The 18,979-nt window shown below is 37.7% G+C and overlaps 1 protein-coding gene across 1 annotated transcript in view; it reads left to right on the forward strand.

Annotated features, from left to right (window-relative positions):
• ORC5 (origin recognition complex subunit 5) overlaps nucleotides 1-18,979 on the forward strand; it is a 92,497-nt gene that overhangs the window by 63,621 nt on the left and 9,897 nt on the right. The window contains exon 13 of the mRNA XM_032276353.1: nucleotides 18,803-18,915. Coding sequence (XP_032132244.1) covers nucleotides 18,803-18,915 — 113 coding nt within the window. The remainder of the gene's footprint in view (nucleotides 1-18,802; nucleotides 18,916-18,979) is intronic.

The following is an 18,979-nucleotide window of genomic DNA, read 5'->3' on the forward strand; positions in this document are numbered from 1 at the left end:
TTAATGTCTAATGTAATATATAATCTGACTTATGAAAAACTAACCTGTCATTAGGCTAAATAAAATCCTTATTAATATTTTACTCTCAAGACATCAAACTCACACATCTTACAATTTTGTTTACCAGGATGGTTAATTGTTACTTCTCAAGGCTATTCTGTATCCCTGGGGCAGGACATTTGCCTATACTGTATTGAGATATTTCTTTGTCCTTATTGCTACAATTTTATTTAAGGCTTTCCTCTGTTTTACTGTATTGCCTGTTCTCCTGGGTATCTTACCTCTCCAGCATACTAACAGTTATCGCCTTCAGTGTAGAATGCAAGCTGGAGTTGTCATTTAACCCCCTTTCCTTCTTCCATAAAGCTCTCCTAATCTCTCCCAACAAAAAATTATCTTTTTGTATTCTATTGTTCCTTATTTGGGGTAGTATAAGGAATATGGGCTTTGGATTCATATAGTATTCAAATCCACTGCTGTTTTTAACCACTGTTAACTCCGTGACCTTGAGCAATTTACTAACCTCTCTGAGGTGGTGTCCTTATCTGGAAAAAAGAGATTTATTTATATTAATCATAGGAGAGTTTTTGTGAGGATTGAGGATGCACAGTGTCTGTCATAGTCTCGACACAATAATAAATTCCAGTCCATATGCTGCTAATTACCATGGTCATTAATATTGTTAATTAGTTCCTATAGCTATCTTTTCCTGACCCCTGCCTCTCAAGTTTTGTCCATATCCTCTGCTAGAACCTGAGGGAACGAGTGAATGACAAAATACATATGTGTCATTCTCAGGAATTTTGAAAAACAGCAGAAGAAAAGATAAAATCACATAGACTCATACTGGGATTCTTTAGTCACAGTAGCAGTAGTCTTGGCGAACCATTTTCTAATCAGCAATACCCAATTTGAAGTATTTTTTTGGCTAAGTGTTTTTAATATGCTAAGTATTCTTAAAATTAAGTGCTTAATTTAAAATTTGTTGTTACAACTCTAAAATGTTTTCTAGTAAACCTTTAGCATGACATATGTGTTATATTCTTTTTCATTGGGACTTTTGGATTAAATAATTTGGAAACAATAGTTTGTGTGGGTAACTGACTAGGGACTGATAATGCCAATTATCCTTCTATGATGTTTCTTTCCTCATCTATTAAGTGAAGTATTGATCTCCTAAGTTTCAAGTTCAGATGAGCAAGCTCACAATTTTGTTGTGCAATTATTTTTATGTTGGAAAATTTTACTTTTTAATAAATTTGCAGTGCAGTTGTCTTTCATAGCCCCCAAACAAGCAAATAAAAACAGAACTTTTATCATTAAAAAATATATAAAGTAAGAATTTGGAGAAAGAACACTCAGGTTGGGATTTATATAGTAATACTTCTGCTATAATCTTCCTTTTGCTATAGAGGAAATAATACATTTTACTAGCCACAGGTTTTAGGCAACTTGGTAAGAACCTTTATAGACTTACAGCGTGAAACCAGTAGCTACAAATCTTCTTTGGGGCTAAGCCCCAAGTCATAACTAATCATCTGCCTTTAGATTTAAAAATCTTTACAAATAAGTGTTAAAAAGTGTTTTTATTTTTACAAGTAGTTTTTTTTTAGCTTCATAGTTTACTTAAACATTTTGAGATAAAATTTATTCTGAGGGTTTACAAGATACTTCTCACAGCTGCCTGTATTTTGAATACTTTTTCAGTGTTTTTGTAAATTAAGCTTTTTTGAGATAATTGTAGATTCATACACAGTTGTAAAAAATAATATGTACTCTCTTTTCCTGTGTGTACTTTGCTGGTTCTCCACAATGTTAACATTTGGCAAAGCTATAGTAAAATATCACAACCAGGGAATTGACATTAATGCAATCTACTGATCTCATTCATATTTCCCTACTTCTATATGTATTCTTTTGTGTATGTCTATATATATGTTTGGTTATATGATATTTTATCCTGTGCATAGTTTTGTTAACTCATCACTACAGTCAAGTACAGTTCCATTATCACAAGGATTCTTCCTGTTACTCATCGATAACCATACCTTCCTCTCTCCCTCCCCTTCCCCAATTCCTGTTAACCGCTAATTGCTACCTCTAGAATTTTGTCATTTCAAGAATTTTTTTAAGCACAATTATATAGTATATAACACTTGGGAATTAACTTTTTTGACTAAGAATAAGTCTTCAGATTCATCCAAATTTTTGCATGTATTAATAGTTCATTCCTTTTAATTACTGAGGAGTATTCTGTGGTGTACATGTACCACAGTTTGTTTAACCATTCACCTGTGGAAGGACATCTGGGTTGTTTTTTTGTTTGTTTTTTGGTTATTACAATTAAAGCTGTTAGGAGCATTCGTGTTCTGGTTTTTATGTGAACATGCAGTTCTCTGGGATAAATGCTTAAGTACAATTGCAGGGTAATACTGTAATTGTGTGCTTGGTTTTATAAGGCATATCAGTGTTTTGCCACTTCAAGTGAATTTTGGAAGCCATACTACCATTCCTTTTACTTCCACACTTTTCAGATACTGTCTTGAGTATCAGGAGGTGTTAAAATGTGTAATCAAATGTGATTTCGAAAACTCATGAGGAGATATTCTCTTGTATTTATCTACAGATCTGCTTTCCACTGTTCGTTCTTTCACCTTTATCATTTCCTTTGGTTTGAAGAACTTCCTTTTGCTCTTCTCTGAAGGTCATCTGCTAGTGACAGATTGTTTAGTTTTGCCTTGTTTGAGCATGTCTTTATTTCCACTTTATTCATGAAGGATAGCTTTGCTAAATATAGAATTGCCAGTTCTTTTGTCAACATTCCTCTTTAATCCAGGGGAGGAATGTGCATACCTAGGTAGTTGTCTGTTGCTCAGTTGTGGATTGGGAAGTGCTGGGCTTGGTTTACCTTTTGCTCTTGGGTGAGGAATTATAAGACTCCCTCCCTCTGTCTTGTTTCTGTAGCCCTAGAATCCCTAAGCAGTCCACTTCCCTCTTTCTACCTTTCAGAGTCTTCTTTTGGTCACCTCTTAACATTATTTCTGGGATTTATAATTGTACGAAGCAGGGAAGAATAACAAATATGAATCTATGCATCCTGTCTGGGTTGGAAGTTCTGTATTTATCTTTTTTCTAACCTTCTGTCTAGGCTGTTTGCTGGTGTTTGTTCCTGAAATGTGTTCCTTGGTAATTCAAAGCTCAAATGAATGAGAAGCCTTCTGTAAATTAGTGCTAAAAAAAGATTACAGAATGTTTTACCATTATTATTTGGAGAGCTTTTTTTTTTCCAAAAGAGATTAAATCCTTCCAAGTCATTAATTTATTTACTGCAAAATGTTTCAATTTTCTATTCTATGCTGGAACTAGAGACTTTGTGTAAATCACTCCCCACATTTGGGGACCTAACAATAGGAATGACTTTTATATTTCTTTTCTCTAAGTCACAGATTTGTCACTGAATAAAAAGGGTTGAAGTTAATATACTTAGCCATCGAAGACTATGTTATCTCTTTTCTGCATATCTTCCCATTCATTAAAATTTCAGGCCTACTCTTAGAATAGATTTCTACAAGTTTCCAAACTGAGAAGACTATTTGTCTTATCTTGGCTTTCAGCAATATTTACTCTCTCCCAAAGACTCCTGTGTCCCTTGGTTGCCCATCCTGTTCTGTGTCTTTTTCCTTTGTAGGAAAGGTCTCAGGCTGGTAGATGGGAAAGGCTCTGCCCCACCTCTACCTTATTTAGGCATATACATGCATACATGTGAAAGGGAGATACCACAATGAATCTGAGTACCTTCACTGTCTAGAGACTTTTGCCATGTCCACACTGACCATATCATACTATGTAGGTATTAATGCTAGCCTGGAGATCTGAGTTCATCATGTTGTCATGAGCATTTAAAGTGGAGCAAGGAAGTAAATAAATATTTTTTGTGATCCTGTTCTTTTTTTTTTTTTTTTTTTTTTTTTGAGATGGAGTCTCGCTCTGTTGGCCAGGCTGGAGTACAGTGGTGCAGTCTTGGCTCACTGCAACCTCTGCCTTCCAGGTTCAAGCCATTTTCCTGCCTCAGCCTCCTGAATAGCTGGAATTACAGGAACATGCCACCATGCTCTGCTAATTTTTTGTATTTTTAGTAGTGACAGGGTTTCACCCTGTTGGCCAGGCTGGTCTCAAACTCCTGACCTTAGGTGATCTCCCTGCCTCGGCCTCCCTGTGTGCTGGGATTATAGGTGTGAGCCACTGTGCGTAGCCTCATTTTTAAATACATAGTACCTAGAGTAAGTCCTGAAGAGTTTCATGGATATGTAGTTGGAAATAAAAATCAACTAATTTAAGGATTGGATAATGGAGAGGAAGGTGGATATTCTGCTATTTATGCATGTATAGAAATAGTTTTTAAACTTTTACATGTATTTTTCCAGAAGTTTCCATTTAGTACAGTTAATGAACTAATACATTTGAGATTTAAAATGTTAACCCCACTAATTAATCTTTGTGCTTTATTTTGTTTTCAATTTAACTCTTGCAGAATTTTAATAAAATGGGAAAGGACCTTTAAATATTTGGTATATTGTTCATTCCTTTTTTAATTATTTTTAATGTTATCTTTGAGACAGAGTCTCACTCTGTCACCCAGGCTGGAGTGCAGTGGTACTAACTCAGCTAACTGCAACCTTCACCTTCTGGGTTCAAGCAGTTCTCATGCCTCAACCTCCCAAGTAGCTGGGATTACATGCGCGTGCCACCGTGCCTGGCTAATTTTTGTATTTTTAGTAGAGATGGGGTTTCACCACATTGGTCAGGCTGATCTGAAACTCCTGGCCTCGAGTGATCCGCTCATCTTGGCCTCCCAGAGTACTGGGATTACAGGTGTGGACCACACCATGCCTGGCCTGTTGACTGCTTTTATGTAATAGATATTCATCCGAATATCTATTATTTGTATATTTGTATACAATGTATATATATGAATATTTTTATGTTGAGCTTTTCAGTGATTTTCATATGATAAAGTCAACAAATAAAAGACAATTTTTTTTTTAATGTGAAAAATCACATTCTAATTTAATTGCTTTCTTTAGGTTTAGTTCTTTTAATGTATTAGCTTTTCCAAAATCAGCCCTACTCCTAAAAGAATTGATCAGGAGGGATCCAAGACGGCCAAATAGGAACAGCTCTGGAGTGCAGTTCCCAGTGAGAGCAATGCAGAGGGTGAGTGCTCACTGCATTTCCAAACAAGGTACCAGGTGCATCTCAATGGGACTGTTTGTACAGTGAGTGTAGCCCAAGAAGGGTGAGCCCAGACAGGCCAGGGCATTGCCTCACCCAGGAAGTGCAATCCCTGGAGGACCCTGCTCCCTACCCAGTGAAGGCCATCATGGGCTTTTCCATCCAGTCGAGCACTCTGATTCAGGTACTGCACTTCTCCCACAGTTTTTACTGACTATAGACCAGGAGATCCCCAGGCCGAAAAGCCACGAGTTTCTAGCACTGCTGTTTTCGCCGGCACTGCAGATTTCCACACAAAAACTCAAATAAATCTGGGCAGCTGTTTCAACTGGCGCCTGGAATGCATGGGAGACAGAGCTGCCCATTCAAATGAAAAAGAGGGGCCTGAAAGCAGGGAGCCAGGTGATCTGGCTCGGCAGGTCCCACCCCCACAAAGACCAGCAATCAAATACTCTGGATTGAGAGTTTTGCAGCAAGTGCAGCTGGACCCAGGGCAGCCCAGCTCTCTGTGGGGAATGGCATTGGCCATTACTAAGGCAGTCCACCACTACCGAGAGGCAGTCTGCCATTACCAAGGCAGTTCTAACTGTACCTCTGTAAGCAAAACTGCAAGGAAGTTTACACAGCAGCTAGGCAGAGCGCACAGCAGCTCAGCAGTGCCTCTGCTGTCAGACTGTGACTAGGCTACCTCCTTGCTGGGCAGGCATCTCTGAAAAAAGGGAGCAGCACGTCAGGAACTTATAAATAAAGCCCGACCTTCCCAGGACACAGCACCTGGGAAAAGAGGTGGTTATGAGTTCCGCTGCAGCAGACTTAAATATACCTGCCCAGCAGCTCTAAATGGAACAGTGGAGCTCCCAGCATAGCACTTGAGCTCTGATAATGGACAGACTATCTCCTCAAGATGCTCCCCCACCCCTGTATATCCAAAGAGGCATGTCATGAAGGAGAGCTCTAGCTGACATCTGGCGGGTACCCTTCTGAGATGAAGATAACAGAAGAAGAAACTGGCACAACCGTTACTGTTCTGCAGCCCTTTTGGGTGATCCCCAGGCAAGCAGGGTGTGGAGTGGACCACCAGCAGTTGTGCAGCAGAATGGCCTGACTGTAAGAAGGAAAACTAAAAAAGCAAGAAGAAATAGCTTCAACATCAACAAAAAGGATGTCTATTCAGAGACCCCATCTGAAAGTCACCAAATACAAAGACCACTGGTAGATAAACCCATGCAGATGGGAAGAAACCAATGCAAAAAGGATAGAAACACCAAAAACCAGAATGCCTCTCCTCCTCCAAGGGATCACAACTCCTCACCAGCAAAGAAACAAGGCTGGATGGAGAATGAGTCTGATGAATTGACAGAAACAGCCTTCAGAAGGTGGGTAATAACAAATTTCTCTGAGCTAAAAGAACATGTTCTAACCCAATGCAAAGAAACTGAGAACATTGAAAAAAGGTTAGATGAAATGCTAACTAGAACAACTAGCTTAGAGAAGAACATAAATGACTTGATGAAGCTGAAAAACACAGCACGAGAACTTTGCAAAGCATACACAAGTTTCAATAGCCAAATCGACCAAGCAGAAGAAAGGATATCAGAGATTGAAGATCAACTCAATGAAATAAAACAAGAAGGCAAGATTGGAGAAAAAAGAGTAAAAAGAAATGAAAAAAGCCTCCAAGAAATATGGGATTATGTGAAAAGACCTAATCTGTGTTCGATACATGTACCTCAATTTGATGGGGGGAATGAATCCAAGCTGGAAAATACTCTTCAGGATATTATCCAGGAGAACTTCCCCAACCTAGCAAGGCAGGCCAACATTCAAGTACAGGAAATACAGAGAACACCACAAAGATACTCCTCAAGAAGAGCTACCCCAAGGCACATAATTGTCAGATTCTCCAGGGTTGAAATGAAAGAAAAAATGCTAAGAGCAGCCAGAGAGAAAGGTCGGGTTACCCACAAAGGGAAGCCCATCAGACTCACAGTGGATCTCTCAGCAGAAACCCTACAAGCCAGAAGAGAGTGGGGGCCAATATTCAATATCCTTAAAGAAAAGAACTTTCAACTTAGAATTTCATATCCAGCCAAACTAAGCTTCATAAGTGAAGGAGAAATAAAATCCTTTATGGACAAGCAATTGCTGAGAGATGTTGTCAACACCAGGTCTGCCTTACAAGAGCCCCTGAAAGAAACACTAAACATGGAAAGGAACAACCAGTACCAGCCACTCCAAAAATGTGCCAAATGGGAAAGCCCATCGAAATAGTGAAGAAACTGCATCAACTAACAGGCAAAACAGCTGGCTAGCATCAAAATGTCAGGATCAAATTCACACATAACAATACTAATCTTGAATGTAAATGGCCTAAATGCCCCAATCAAAAGACACAGACTGGCAAATTGTAAAAAAGTCAAGACCCATCGGTGTGCTGTATTCAGGAAACCCATCTCATGTGCACTGACACACATAGGCTAAAAATAAAGGGATGGAGGAAGATTTGCCAAGCAAATGGCAAAAAAAAAAGCAGGAGTTGCAATCCTAGTCTCTGATAAAATGGTCTTTAAACCAACAAAGATCAAAAGGGACAAAGAAGGGCATTACATAATGGTAAAAGGATCAATGCAACAAGAAGACTAATGATCCTAAATATATACGCACCCAATACAGGAACACCCAGATACGTAAACAAGTTCTTAATGACCTACGAAGAGACTTAGACTCCCACACAATAATAGTGGGAAACTTTAACACTCTACTGTCAGTATTAGATCAACAAGACAGAAAATTAACAAGAATATCCAGGACTTGAACTCAGATCTGGACCAAGCGTACCTAATAGACATCTACAGAACTCTCCACCCCAAATCTACAGAATATGCATTCTTCTCAGCACCACATCACATCAACTCTAAAACTGACTACATAATTGGAAGTAAATCACTCCTCAACAAATGCAAAAGAACAGAAATCATAACAGTCTCTCAGACCACAGTGTAATCAAATTAGAACTCATGATTAAGAAACTAACTCAGTACTGCACAACTTCATGGAAACTGAACAACTGGTCCTGAATGTTGACTGGATAAATACTGAAATGAAGGCAGAAATAAAGATGTTCTTCAAAACCAGTGAGAACAAAGACACAACATACCAGAATCTCTGGGACACATTTAAAGCTGTGTCTAGAGGGAAATTTATAGCAATAAATGCCCACATGAGAAGCAAGGAAAGACCTAAAATCAACATGCTTTTGTCAAATTGAAAGAGCTAGAGGAGCAAGATAAAAAAAACTCAAAAGCTAGCAGAAGACAAGAAGTGACTTAAGATCAGAGCAGAACTCAAGGAGATAGACACACACACACACACAAAACCTTCAAAAAAATCAATAAATCCAGGAGCTAGTTTTTTGTAAAGATCAACAAAATAGACTGCTAGCCAGATTAATAAAAAAGAAAAGAAGAATCAAATAGATGTAATGAAAAAACGATAAAGGGGATATCAACACCAATTCTACAGAAATAGAAACTACCAACAGAGATTACTACAAATAACTTTATGCACATAAACCGGTAAATCTGGAAGAAATGGATAAATTCCTGGACACTTGCACCCTCCTAAGCCTAAACCAGGAAGAAGTTGAAACCCTGAATAGACAAATAACAAGGGCTGAATGTGAGGCAGCAATTAATAGCCTGCCAACCAAAAAAAAGCACAGGTCCAGATGGGTTCACAGCCAAATTCTACTGGACATACAAAGAGGAACTGGTACCACTCCTTCTGAAACTATTCCAAACAATACAAATAGAGGGAATCCTTCCCAAATCATTTTATGAGAGCAACATCATCCTCATACCAAAACCTGGCAGAGGCTCAACAAAAAGAAAAAACTTCAGGCTAACATCCATGATGAACATAGATGCAAAAATCTTCAATAAAATACTGGCAAACCACATCCAACAGCACATCAAAAAGCTTATCCATCACAATCAAGTCTGCTTCATTCCAGGGATGCAAGGCTGGTTCAACATACACAAGCCTATAAACGTAATCCACCACATAAACAGAGCCAAAGACAAAAACCACATGATTATCCCAAAAGATGCAGGGAAGGCCTTCAACAAAATTCAACAGCCTTTTATGCTAAAAACTTTCAGTAAACTAGGTATCAATGGAACGTATCTCAAAACAATGAAAGCTATTTATGACAAATGCACAGCCAATATCATGCTGAATGGGCAAAAACTAGAAGCATTCCCTTTGAAATCTGGCTCTAGACAAGGATGCCCTATCTCACCACTCCTATTCAATTAGTTTTGGAAGTTCTAGCCAGAGCAATCAGGCAAGAAAAAGAAATAAAGGGTATTCATTCGGGAAAGGAGGAAGTCAAATTGTCTCTATTTGTAGATGACATGATTGTATATTTAGAAGACCCCATTGTCTTAGCCTAAAAATCTTCATAAACTGATAAGCAACTTTAACAAAGTCTCAGGATACAAAATCAATGTGCAGAAATCTCAAGCATTCCTCTACACCAATAACAGACTAACAGAGAGCCAAATCATGAGTGAACTGCCATTGATAATTGCTACAAAGAGAATAAAATACCAAATAATACAACTAACAAAGGATGTAAAGGACCTCTTCAAGGAGAACTACAAACCACTGCTCAACGAAATAAGAGACGACCCAAACAGATGGAGAAACATTCCACGCTCATGGTTAGGAAGAATCAGTATTGTGAAAATGGCCATACTGCCCAAAGTAATTTATAGACTCAATGCTATCCCCATCAAGCTACCTATGACCTTCTTCACAGAACTGGTAAAAACCACCTTAAACTTCATGTAGAACCAAAAGACAGCCCAAATAGCCAAGACAATTCTAAGCAAAAAGAACAAAGCTGGAGGTATCACGCTACCTAACTTCAAACTATACTACAAGGCTACAGTAATCAAAACAGCATGATACTGTTACCAAAACAGAAATTTAGACCAATGGAACAAAACAGAGGCCTCAGAGGCATCACCACAGATGTACAACCATCTGATCTTTGACAAACATGACAAAAACAAGCAATGGGGAAAGGATTCCCTGTTTAATAAATGGTGTTGGGATAACTGGCTAGCCATGTGCTGAAAGCAGAAACTGGACCCCTTCCTGACACCTTACACTAAAATTAACTCCAGATGGATTAAAGACTTAAACATAACATCTAACACCATAAAAACCCTAGAGGAAAACCTAGGGAAAATCATTCAGGACATAGGCATAGGCAAGAACTTCATGACTAAAACACCAAAAGCATTGGCAACAAAAGCCAAAATAGACAAATGGGATCTAAGTAAACTCCAGAGCCTCCGTACAGCAAAGGAAACAATCATTAGAGTGAACCAGCAACCAACAGGATGGGAAAAAATTTTTGCAATCTACCCATCTGACGAAGGGCTAATATCCAGAATCTACAAAGAACTAAAGCAGATTTACAAGAAAAAAACAAATCCATTCAAAAGTGGGCGAAGGATATGAACAGACACTTTTCAAAAGAAGACATATATGAGGCCAACAGACTTGTAAAAATGCTCATCATCACTGGTCATTAGAGAAATGCAAATCAAAACTACATTGAGATACCACCTCATGCCAGTTAGAATGGGGATCATTAAAAAATCTGGAGACAACAGATGCTGGAGAGGATGTGGAAAAATAGGAACACTTTTACACTGTTGGTGGGAGTGTAAATTAGTTCAGCCATTGTGGGAGACAGTGTGGCTATTCCTCAAGAACCTAGAAATAGAAATTCCATTTGAGCCGCAGTCCTATTACTGGGTATATACCCAAAGGATTATAAATCGTTCTATTTTAAAGACACATGCACATGTATATTCATTGCAGCACTGTTTACAATAGCAAAGACCTGGAACCAGCCCAAATGCCCATCAGTGATAAACTGGACAAGGAAAATGTGGCACATATACACCATGGAATACTATGCAGCCTGAAAAATGATGAGTTCGTGTCCTTTGTAGGGACATGGATGAATCTGGAAACCATCATTCTCAGCAAACTGATACAAGAACAGAAAATCAAACATTGCATTTTCTCACTGATAGGTGGGTGTTGAACAATGAGAACACATGGACACAGGGAGGGAAGCATCGCATATTGGGGTCCGTTATGGGGGAGTTAGGGGAGGGACAGCAGGGGGTGGGGAGGTTGGGGAGGGATAACATGGGGGAAAATGCCAGATATAGGTGATGGGGGGATGATGGCAGCAAACTACCTTGCCATGTATGTATCTATGCAGTAATCTTGCATGATCTGCACATGGACCCCAGAAATGCCAGATATAGGTGATGGGGGGGATGATGGCAGCAAACTACCTTGACATGTATGTATCTATGCAATAATCGTGCATGATCTGCACATGCCCTCCAGAACCTAAAGTACAGTAAAAAAAAAAAAAAAAAAAAAAACTGAAATAAATAAAGTAACAATAAGTAGAAAATTGATCACTCTTGTTATTAATATTTTGGAAATGCCTTTTAGCTGCTGCATGTTCAGCTGAAGTGACACTGTATCCTTTGTACAATTTACATGGTTAATTTAGCCATGGAATCCTGGTAGAACTGAAGTGACTTCAGGGGCCTATTTGTTCTAACTTTCTGCCTTTAGACATTTGTTATCACTAATGTGGTAAAAGTAAAAAAAACTGTAAGGTATCTGAAAATATCCTTGAGACCCTATCTTAACTATTAAAGACAGATTTTGTGTTTTTCTATGAAAACAATGTGGAAAAAGTAATTTAGTATACAATTTTCATTAAAGAATCTAAATATTTGAGAGTGTTTGAATTTACAGGAAAGTATCAGTTATGAGACATAAGTCTCATAACTTTGTCAGTGGCAAAGTAAAAGATAATTAATGTTTTCTTCTATATTAAAAAAAAAAAAGTACTAAGGAGAACTGCCCTCAGTAATAGATTTCAATGCATGATTTTTCAAATAGCTATTACTCACCTATTTTAGCAAATGAATCTCTTACAGAAAACTAGAAAGGGTTGAAGCTAATATACTTAGCAATAGAAGACTATGTTAACTCTTTTCTATATGTCTTCCCATTCATTAAAATTTCAGACCTACTGTCATTATAGATTTCTACCTATTTCCAATCTGGGAAGGCTATTGAATTTGTCTTGTCTTGACTTTTAGCAATATTTACTCTCCCCCAAAGACTCCTGGATCCTTTGGCTGTCCATCCTGTTTTGTGTCTCTTCTCTTCATAATAAACATCTCAAGCAGTTAATCTTGTAAGATACATGAGCTCAGGGTCTGCATTTTATCATTTTTAAGTGAACCTTTCCTTAAATCTCATTTCAAGTCTGTTTTGTCTGATGTTTAACATACTTTCATTATTGTTCTTTTTGTTAGAATTTGTGTGATATACCTCAGTTTCGTCCTTGACCTTTTACTTTCATATATGCTTCCGTTTTATATGTATCTCTTTTAAACAATATGCAGTTTGATTTTTTTTTTTTTTCGGTCTTTTTATTTTATTTGAAGCATTTAGTTTACTTTTAAAACAATTGCTAATATAATTTTGTTTCTATCTATTATCTTGTTTTGATTTACCTGATTATTTTCTCCCATTCTGTAGATTGCCTTGTCATTTTATTGGTTGTTTCCTTTGCTGTGAAGAAGCTATTGAGTTTGATATAGTCTCATTTGTTTATTTTGGCTTTTGTTTCCTGTACTTTTGGTATCATATCCAAAAAATCATTGACAAGACTAACGTCAGAGAGTTTTTTTCCGTGTGTTTACTTTTCGGAATTTTATTGTTTCATGTTTTACATATAAGTCTTTAATACATTTGCATTAATTTTTGTGTATGATATAAGAGTTCAGTTTTACTTTTTGTGCAACCGGATATCCAGTATTCTCAATACCATTTATTGAAGAAACTATCTTTTTCCCATTGTGTATTTTTGGTACCTTTGTCAAAGATTAGTTGACCTTATATGTGTGATTTTATTTCTGGACTTGCTGTTCTGTTCTGTGGGTCTGTGTGTGTGTTTTTATGCCATTACGGTACTGTTTTGATTACTATGGTTTTGTATTAGTAATGTACTTTGAAATTAGGAAGTGTGACGCCTCCAGCTTTATTCTTCTTTCTCAAGATTACTTTTGCTATTTGAGGTCCTTAGTGGTTCCATATGAAATTTAGGATTGTTTTTTCTATTTTCTGTGAAAAATGACATTGGAATTTTGATGGGGATTGCACTGAATCTGTAGATCGCATTGGGTAGTATGAACATTTTAATGATAACAATTCTTCCAATACATGAACACAGGTGTCTTTTAACTTATTTGTGTCTTCTTGAATTTCTTTCATCGAGGTTTTATAGTTTTTAGTGTATAAATAATTCACCTCCTTGATTAAATTTATTCTTAAATATTTTATTATTTTTGATGCTGTCATAAATGAGATTTTTAAAAATTTCTTTGATAGTTCATTTTGATAGTTCATGTCTAAATGTATAGATGTTTTTTGATTTTTGTGTTCTATAACTTCACTGAAAGCATTTATTCTAACAGTTTTTTGTTGCTCATTTTTAGTTACAAATATTTAGAACATCCCTTTGTGGGTGAAAGATTATTTTGATGATTTTTTGTTTTGAAAATTGAGGTCTACATTGTTTAACTGACCAGTCTGAAGCCTACTGCTAGTAAGTGGCAAAAGGTAGATCTTACTAACTTTGAATGTTTTTTTCCTCTTAAACTATGTTCCCTCTCTTTCTAAATCAGATTAAGTATGGAATCCAAATGGGCCCAGTGGTGGGAGTAGGAATGAGATAATTGGATGATCTTAATACCTTGAGTGACAGCCAGACAGCTCCACCTCTGTGGTGGGCACAAACTTGTAGCATATGCCAGATTTTTAAGTTGATGGGCAAAGAGTCCTGTATCTTAGTGCTAGAGGCATACTGCTGGGTTTATTCTATTGAATGCTCCCTTTATGACTGTTTTGCAGATCATCCTAATTCTTTTAGCACACACTATTTTCAGGCAAAAGTATAATACATCTGTTAGATGTATGCTTTCTTAGCTGTGATCACAGCTTATGCATGTTTTTAAAAAGTTTTAGAGTTGGAGTTAGGAGATTTAAGTCCTAGTCAAGTCAGTTTCTGGTAACATCCAGTCATTATCACTTTGAGAAAGTTACTAAGTACCTTAGTTTTAATGTTGGTTAAATTAACAATTTGAATCTAGCAATCTTCTAAGGCAGAGGTCTGCAAACCTTTTCAGTAAAGGGATACATAGTAAATATTTTAGACTTTGCAGGCTAAGAGGCAAAATTGAGGATATTATGTAAATACCTTAATAAGTACGAGAAAAACTCTTGTTATGCCCTACCTCATTTGCCTGGGGTAAGTCATCCTGCAAGGTGGACATGCATTGTCCTCTGTTGTTATCAGCTGGAGAAATTCTTGGGACAGAGCAAGAAGGGGCGTAGTGGACAGAACAGGCACAGTAGCCACCATGTTCAATTTCACTCTGTCACAGTGCCACCCAGGTTCCTGTGTACCCTTCTTTCCTCCCAGAGAACCCAGCTACCTCAACAAATTTCAAAGGATTGCCAGTATGCAGATCACATCTGTGATCCACCCAAACAAAACAAAAAACTAGAAAAACTTTGTAAGTTGGAAATAAAGGACTTCCAAAATAGCATGAGAGCCAAAGAAGAAATCAAAATGGACATTCAAATTAAAGGGACTATGTAACTACTTACAAGGCAGTAAAAGTAAAAAGAGATAAGAAAAGATAATTTAATACATTAAAAGGTAAGAAAGGAATGAGAAAAAGGAAAGGAGGGACAAATAACTCAATATAACGGTAGAAAGAAAATTTTTAAAAAATCATTAGATATATTAAGAACAAATGGAGTCAATGGTCCTAATGAAAGGTAAAAGTTGTCAGACTGACTATAAAAACAAAATTCCACTATATGTTATTTACATGAGAACTGTGTAAAGTTGAGAAAACATGAACCTTGAAAGTAGAATCATGAAAAGTAACATAAGAAAAAGGCAGAGCACATAAAGGAATGCTGATATAACTATATTAAGATTAGAAAAAAATATACTGTAAGCTAAAGACATTACTGGAGAATAGAAGGTTTATTATCATAATGAAAAGGTTTGTCAACAAAACATAGTAACTTTAAATCTGTATGTACTTAGTAATGTAGCTTCAAAAATATAAAGCAAAAACAATTGCAAGAAGAAAAAGATTCTATGATAACGAAAGAATTGTAATGCCTCAGTTTTGATCAGGCAGATTTTTTAAATGATATATATAAGGTTTAACAACACAAATAATGTCTTTATTACATATGTGTCTTATATAATAGACATATGTAACAAAGTAATAGACACGTAACAAAACACATAACAGTTGTAAAATGCATATGCTTTTCAACACACACAGGATACTTATAAAAGATGTTTCAAGGTGTAACCTAATTATTGATATTGAATTAGAAATTAAAGTCTTAGCCTTTCAACAGCAGAGCTTCATATTTTGATGTATTAATATAAATTGCTTTTCCAATTGAAATAATATTTCATATTTACTAAATGTAGGATTTTCTCTATGTAAGATACTCTATATAAGTTATCTCTTGTCAATTCACTCTTTAATTCAGTAATAAACTAATAGCAGACTGAGCACTGCATGACAATTTTCCCTTCAAAATTATAATGGGAAATGTGTAGTAAGATGATCATGGATTCTTGAATTCTTGCTAAGCCAGTGGATCTGGGATATGGGGAAAGTTACTTAAGATCTCTAAGGCTCATCTATAAAAAATTTAAAAAGTATATTAATATCTACCTTGTGGACATGGAGGTCATGAGGAATAACGTGAGATAATGTGTATAGAGTACTCAGTACCAAGCAAATTTCTACTGCTTAAGTGTGTTTACTATTCATAGGATATTTACTTAGCCTCTGTAAAGTATTAGTTCCAAATTAAGCAAGACTTTTAATTCCTAAGACATATGATTAGTTATTACAGATATTATAACTTAAAACTCTTATTCATATTGCCACTGAGCAGTTATAGGTAACTAAGTCTCCAAATTTTATTTTATTGCCATTGCTGGCTCTTTTTCCTACTGACCTATGGGAGATAAAAATAAGAAATTAGGAGAAGACAGTGGGCACTCAAAAGAATTTCAGCTCTTGGATCAGCTTCCTTTCTTAGACTTCAGAAAACTTAATACTTTAGTTGGCCGTATGAATGTTATTTTGTACTTTGATCTTGACCTAACAAAATGCACTTTTGCTTTTACTAATAATTCCTCTGGTATTTTCTTGAGTACATGATCAGCAATAAGTTTTAAAGCAATGGTTGGTTGTTGTGGCTTATGCTTGTAATCCCAACACTTTGGGAGACTAGGCAGGTGCATCACTTGAGCCCAAGAGCTCAAGGGCAGCCTGGACAACATGACAAAACCCCACGTGTACAAAAAGTTAGCTGGGTATGGTGGCATGTGCCTATAGTACGAGCTTCTCAGGAGGCTGCTGTGGGAGGATCACCTGAGCCTGGACAGGTTGAGGCTGCAGTGAGCCATGATTGCACCATTGCAATCCAGCATGGGTGTTGGAGTGAGACCCTGTCTCAGGAGAAAAAAAAAAGAAAGTTTTAATGCAAGACTAAGCCCAGGTCTGAAGGATGTGTTTCTTATCATCTAACCAGCTACCCAACTCTTAAAAAGGTCTAGATCCGGCCAGGCGCAGTGGCTCATGCCTGTAATCCCAGCATTTTGGGAGGCCGAGGCGGGGGGATCATGAGGTCAGGAGTTCAAGACCAGACTGGCCAACATGGTGAAACCCCCGTCTTTGCTAAAAAATACAAAAATTAGCTGGGCATGGTGGCTGGTGCCTGTAATCCCAGCTACTTGGGAGGCTGAGGTAGGAGAATTGCTTGAACCAGGACCAGGGAGGCAGAGGTTTCAGTGAGCCGAGATCGTACCACTGCACTCCAGCCTAGGCTACAGAGTGAGACTCCATCTCAAAAAAAAAAAAAAGCCTAAATCCATATTAGAATTGTTTTATTCCCAAAGGAGTATAGATTTTGTATTCTGAGTTATTTAGATAGAAATTCTGTGAAATGTTTATGTGGAGAAGGAATGTGCTGTATTTGCAGCTTTTAAAGGTTTAGCAGTCATGTATCTGAGTCATTAATGAAACAAAGCTATCTCTAGTGGAACTCTTAAGGACCGACTGTTGAATCAGTTGTTAAACTAGGACTCTTGGTTGGGCTGAGCAGTGTGGCTCACCAATAATCCCAGTGAAACAGGAAAAGTTCCCTTGTCCCCCTCTTGGGGAGAGTGGCTCACTTCTTCAGTGTCCTGCTGCTCAGACCTCTAATGGGAGCATGCAGATGGGGCTCTAATCCCATGGTAGCATCTAGGGGTGAATGCTTACAGCTCCTGAAGCCCCAGTGGACGTGTATCACTGTGTGCTCTTTTAGTTTTGCCATCTGTAGGCAGCTTGTGTTAGCTCAGTTAGGCCCTCTGCCTTACCACGAGGATAGAGGCCTTTCTCTATCCCAAGTTCTTGCATTGGTGTACTGAAAAATTAGATCAAATGTAGGCTGGGAGAATGAGTGCAAGGTTTTATTGAATAGTAGAAGTAGCTCTCAGCAGATGTATGGGGAGCCACAAGGGGTATGGAGTGCAAAGATGGTTCTCCCCTGGAGTCTGGCTGCTCTTGGCCAAACTCCCTGTCATCCCACCGTAATGGCCTGCTGGTGTCTGCCAAGGTGTTCCTCTTGATGTCCAGTCACTTATGTGTTCTTCTGCTGGTGTGTTCCTCTCAACATCTAGCTGCTTGTATCTACCTGCTAGGGTCTCAGGGTTTTTATAGGCACAGGATGAGGGCATGGCTGCTAGGGTGGTCTTGGAAAATGCACCATTTAGGCATGAAAACTGAAATGCCTATTCTTACCTAGGTCTGTGGGTACAGACTTGTGGGTGGAACTCTAGCCACGGACCATGCCCTTCTCTGCCCAGCCCTTTCCTGCCCCCCTCCTATATCACTGACCTTTTGGGGAGCCAGGACAAGAGGATGACAAACCAGGAGTGCAAGTCCAGCCTGAGCAACACAGTCAGACCCTATATCTACAAAACAATAAAAAAAATTAGGTGTGGTAGGCATGTGCCTGTAGTCCTAGCCACTTGGGAAGGCTGAGTTGAGATGACCACTTGAGCCCAGGAATTTGAAACTCCAGTGAACTGTGATCAAGCTACTGCTCTCCAGCCTGGGTAACAGAGTGAGACCATATCTCTAAGCAAAAAAAAACAAACCAGGACTCTGACAACTAGTCCTAGTTGCCAGACTAGTAAACATATGTACAAATTTGTGTTTCCAGATTGCAAAGTTGTCATTTTCTTTGCAGACATTTTTTGTGATTCAGTTATGTATGGTTATCAAAGAGATTATGTTTCAGAAACAAAATCTTATTAAAACAGTTTCTTATAATAATGTTCTCTCACTTTTAGATTACTTCTCTAGTGACCCTTCAGCTGTTAACTCTGGTTGGCCATGACGATCAGCTTGATGGACCAAAATATAAATGCACAGTGTCTCTGGACTTCATCAGAGCTATTTCAAGGTAAAATGTCTTGAAATATGTAAATGATATACTAACTATAAAAATTAGTGTTCTTACTAATCTA

The sequence above is a fragment of the Sapajus apella genome, unplaced genomic scaffold, assembly GCF_009761245.1.
Source record: "Sapajus apella isolate SASKATOON/1434 unplaced genomic scaffold, GSC_monkey_1.0 scaffold7, whole genome shotgun sequence".
Taxonomy (NCBI): Eukaryota; Metazoa; Chordata; class Mammalia; order Primates; family Cebidae; genus Sapajus; species Sapajus apella.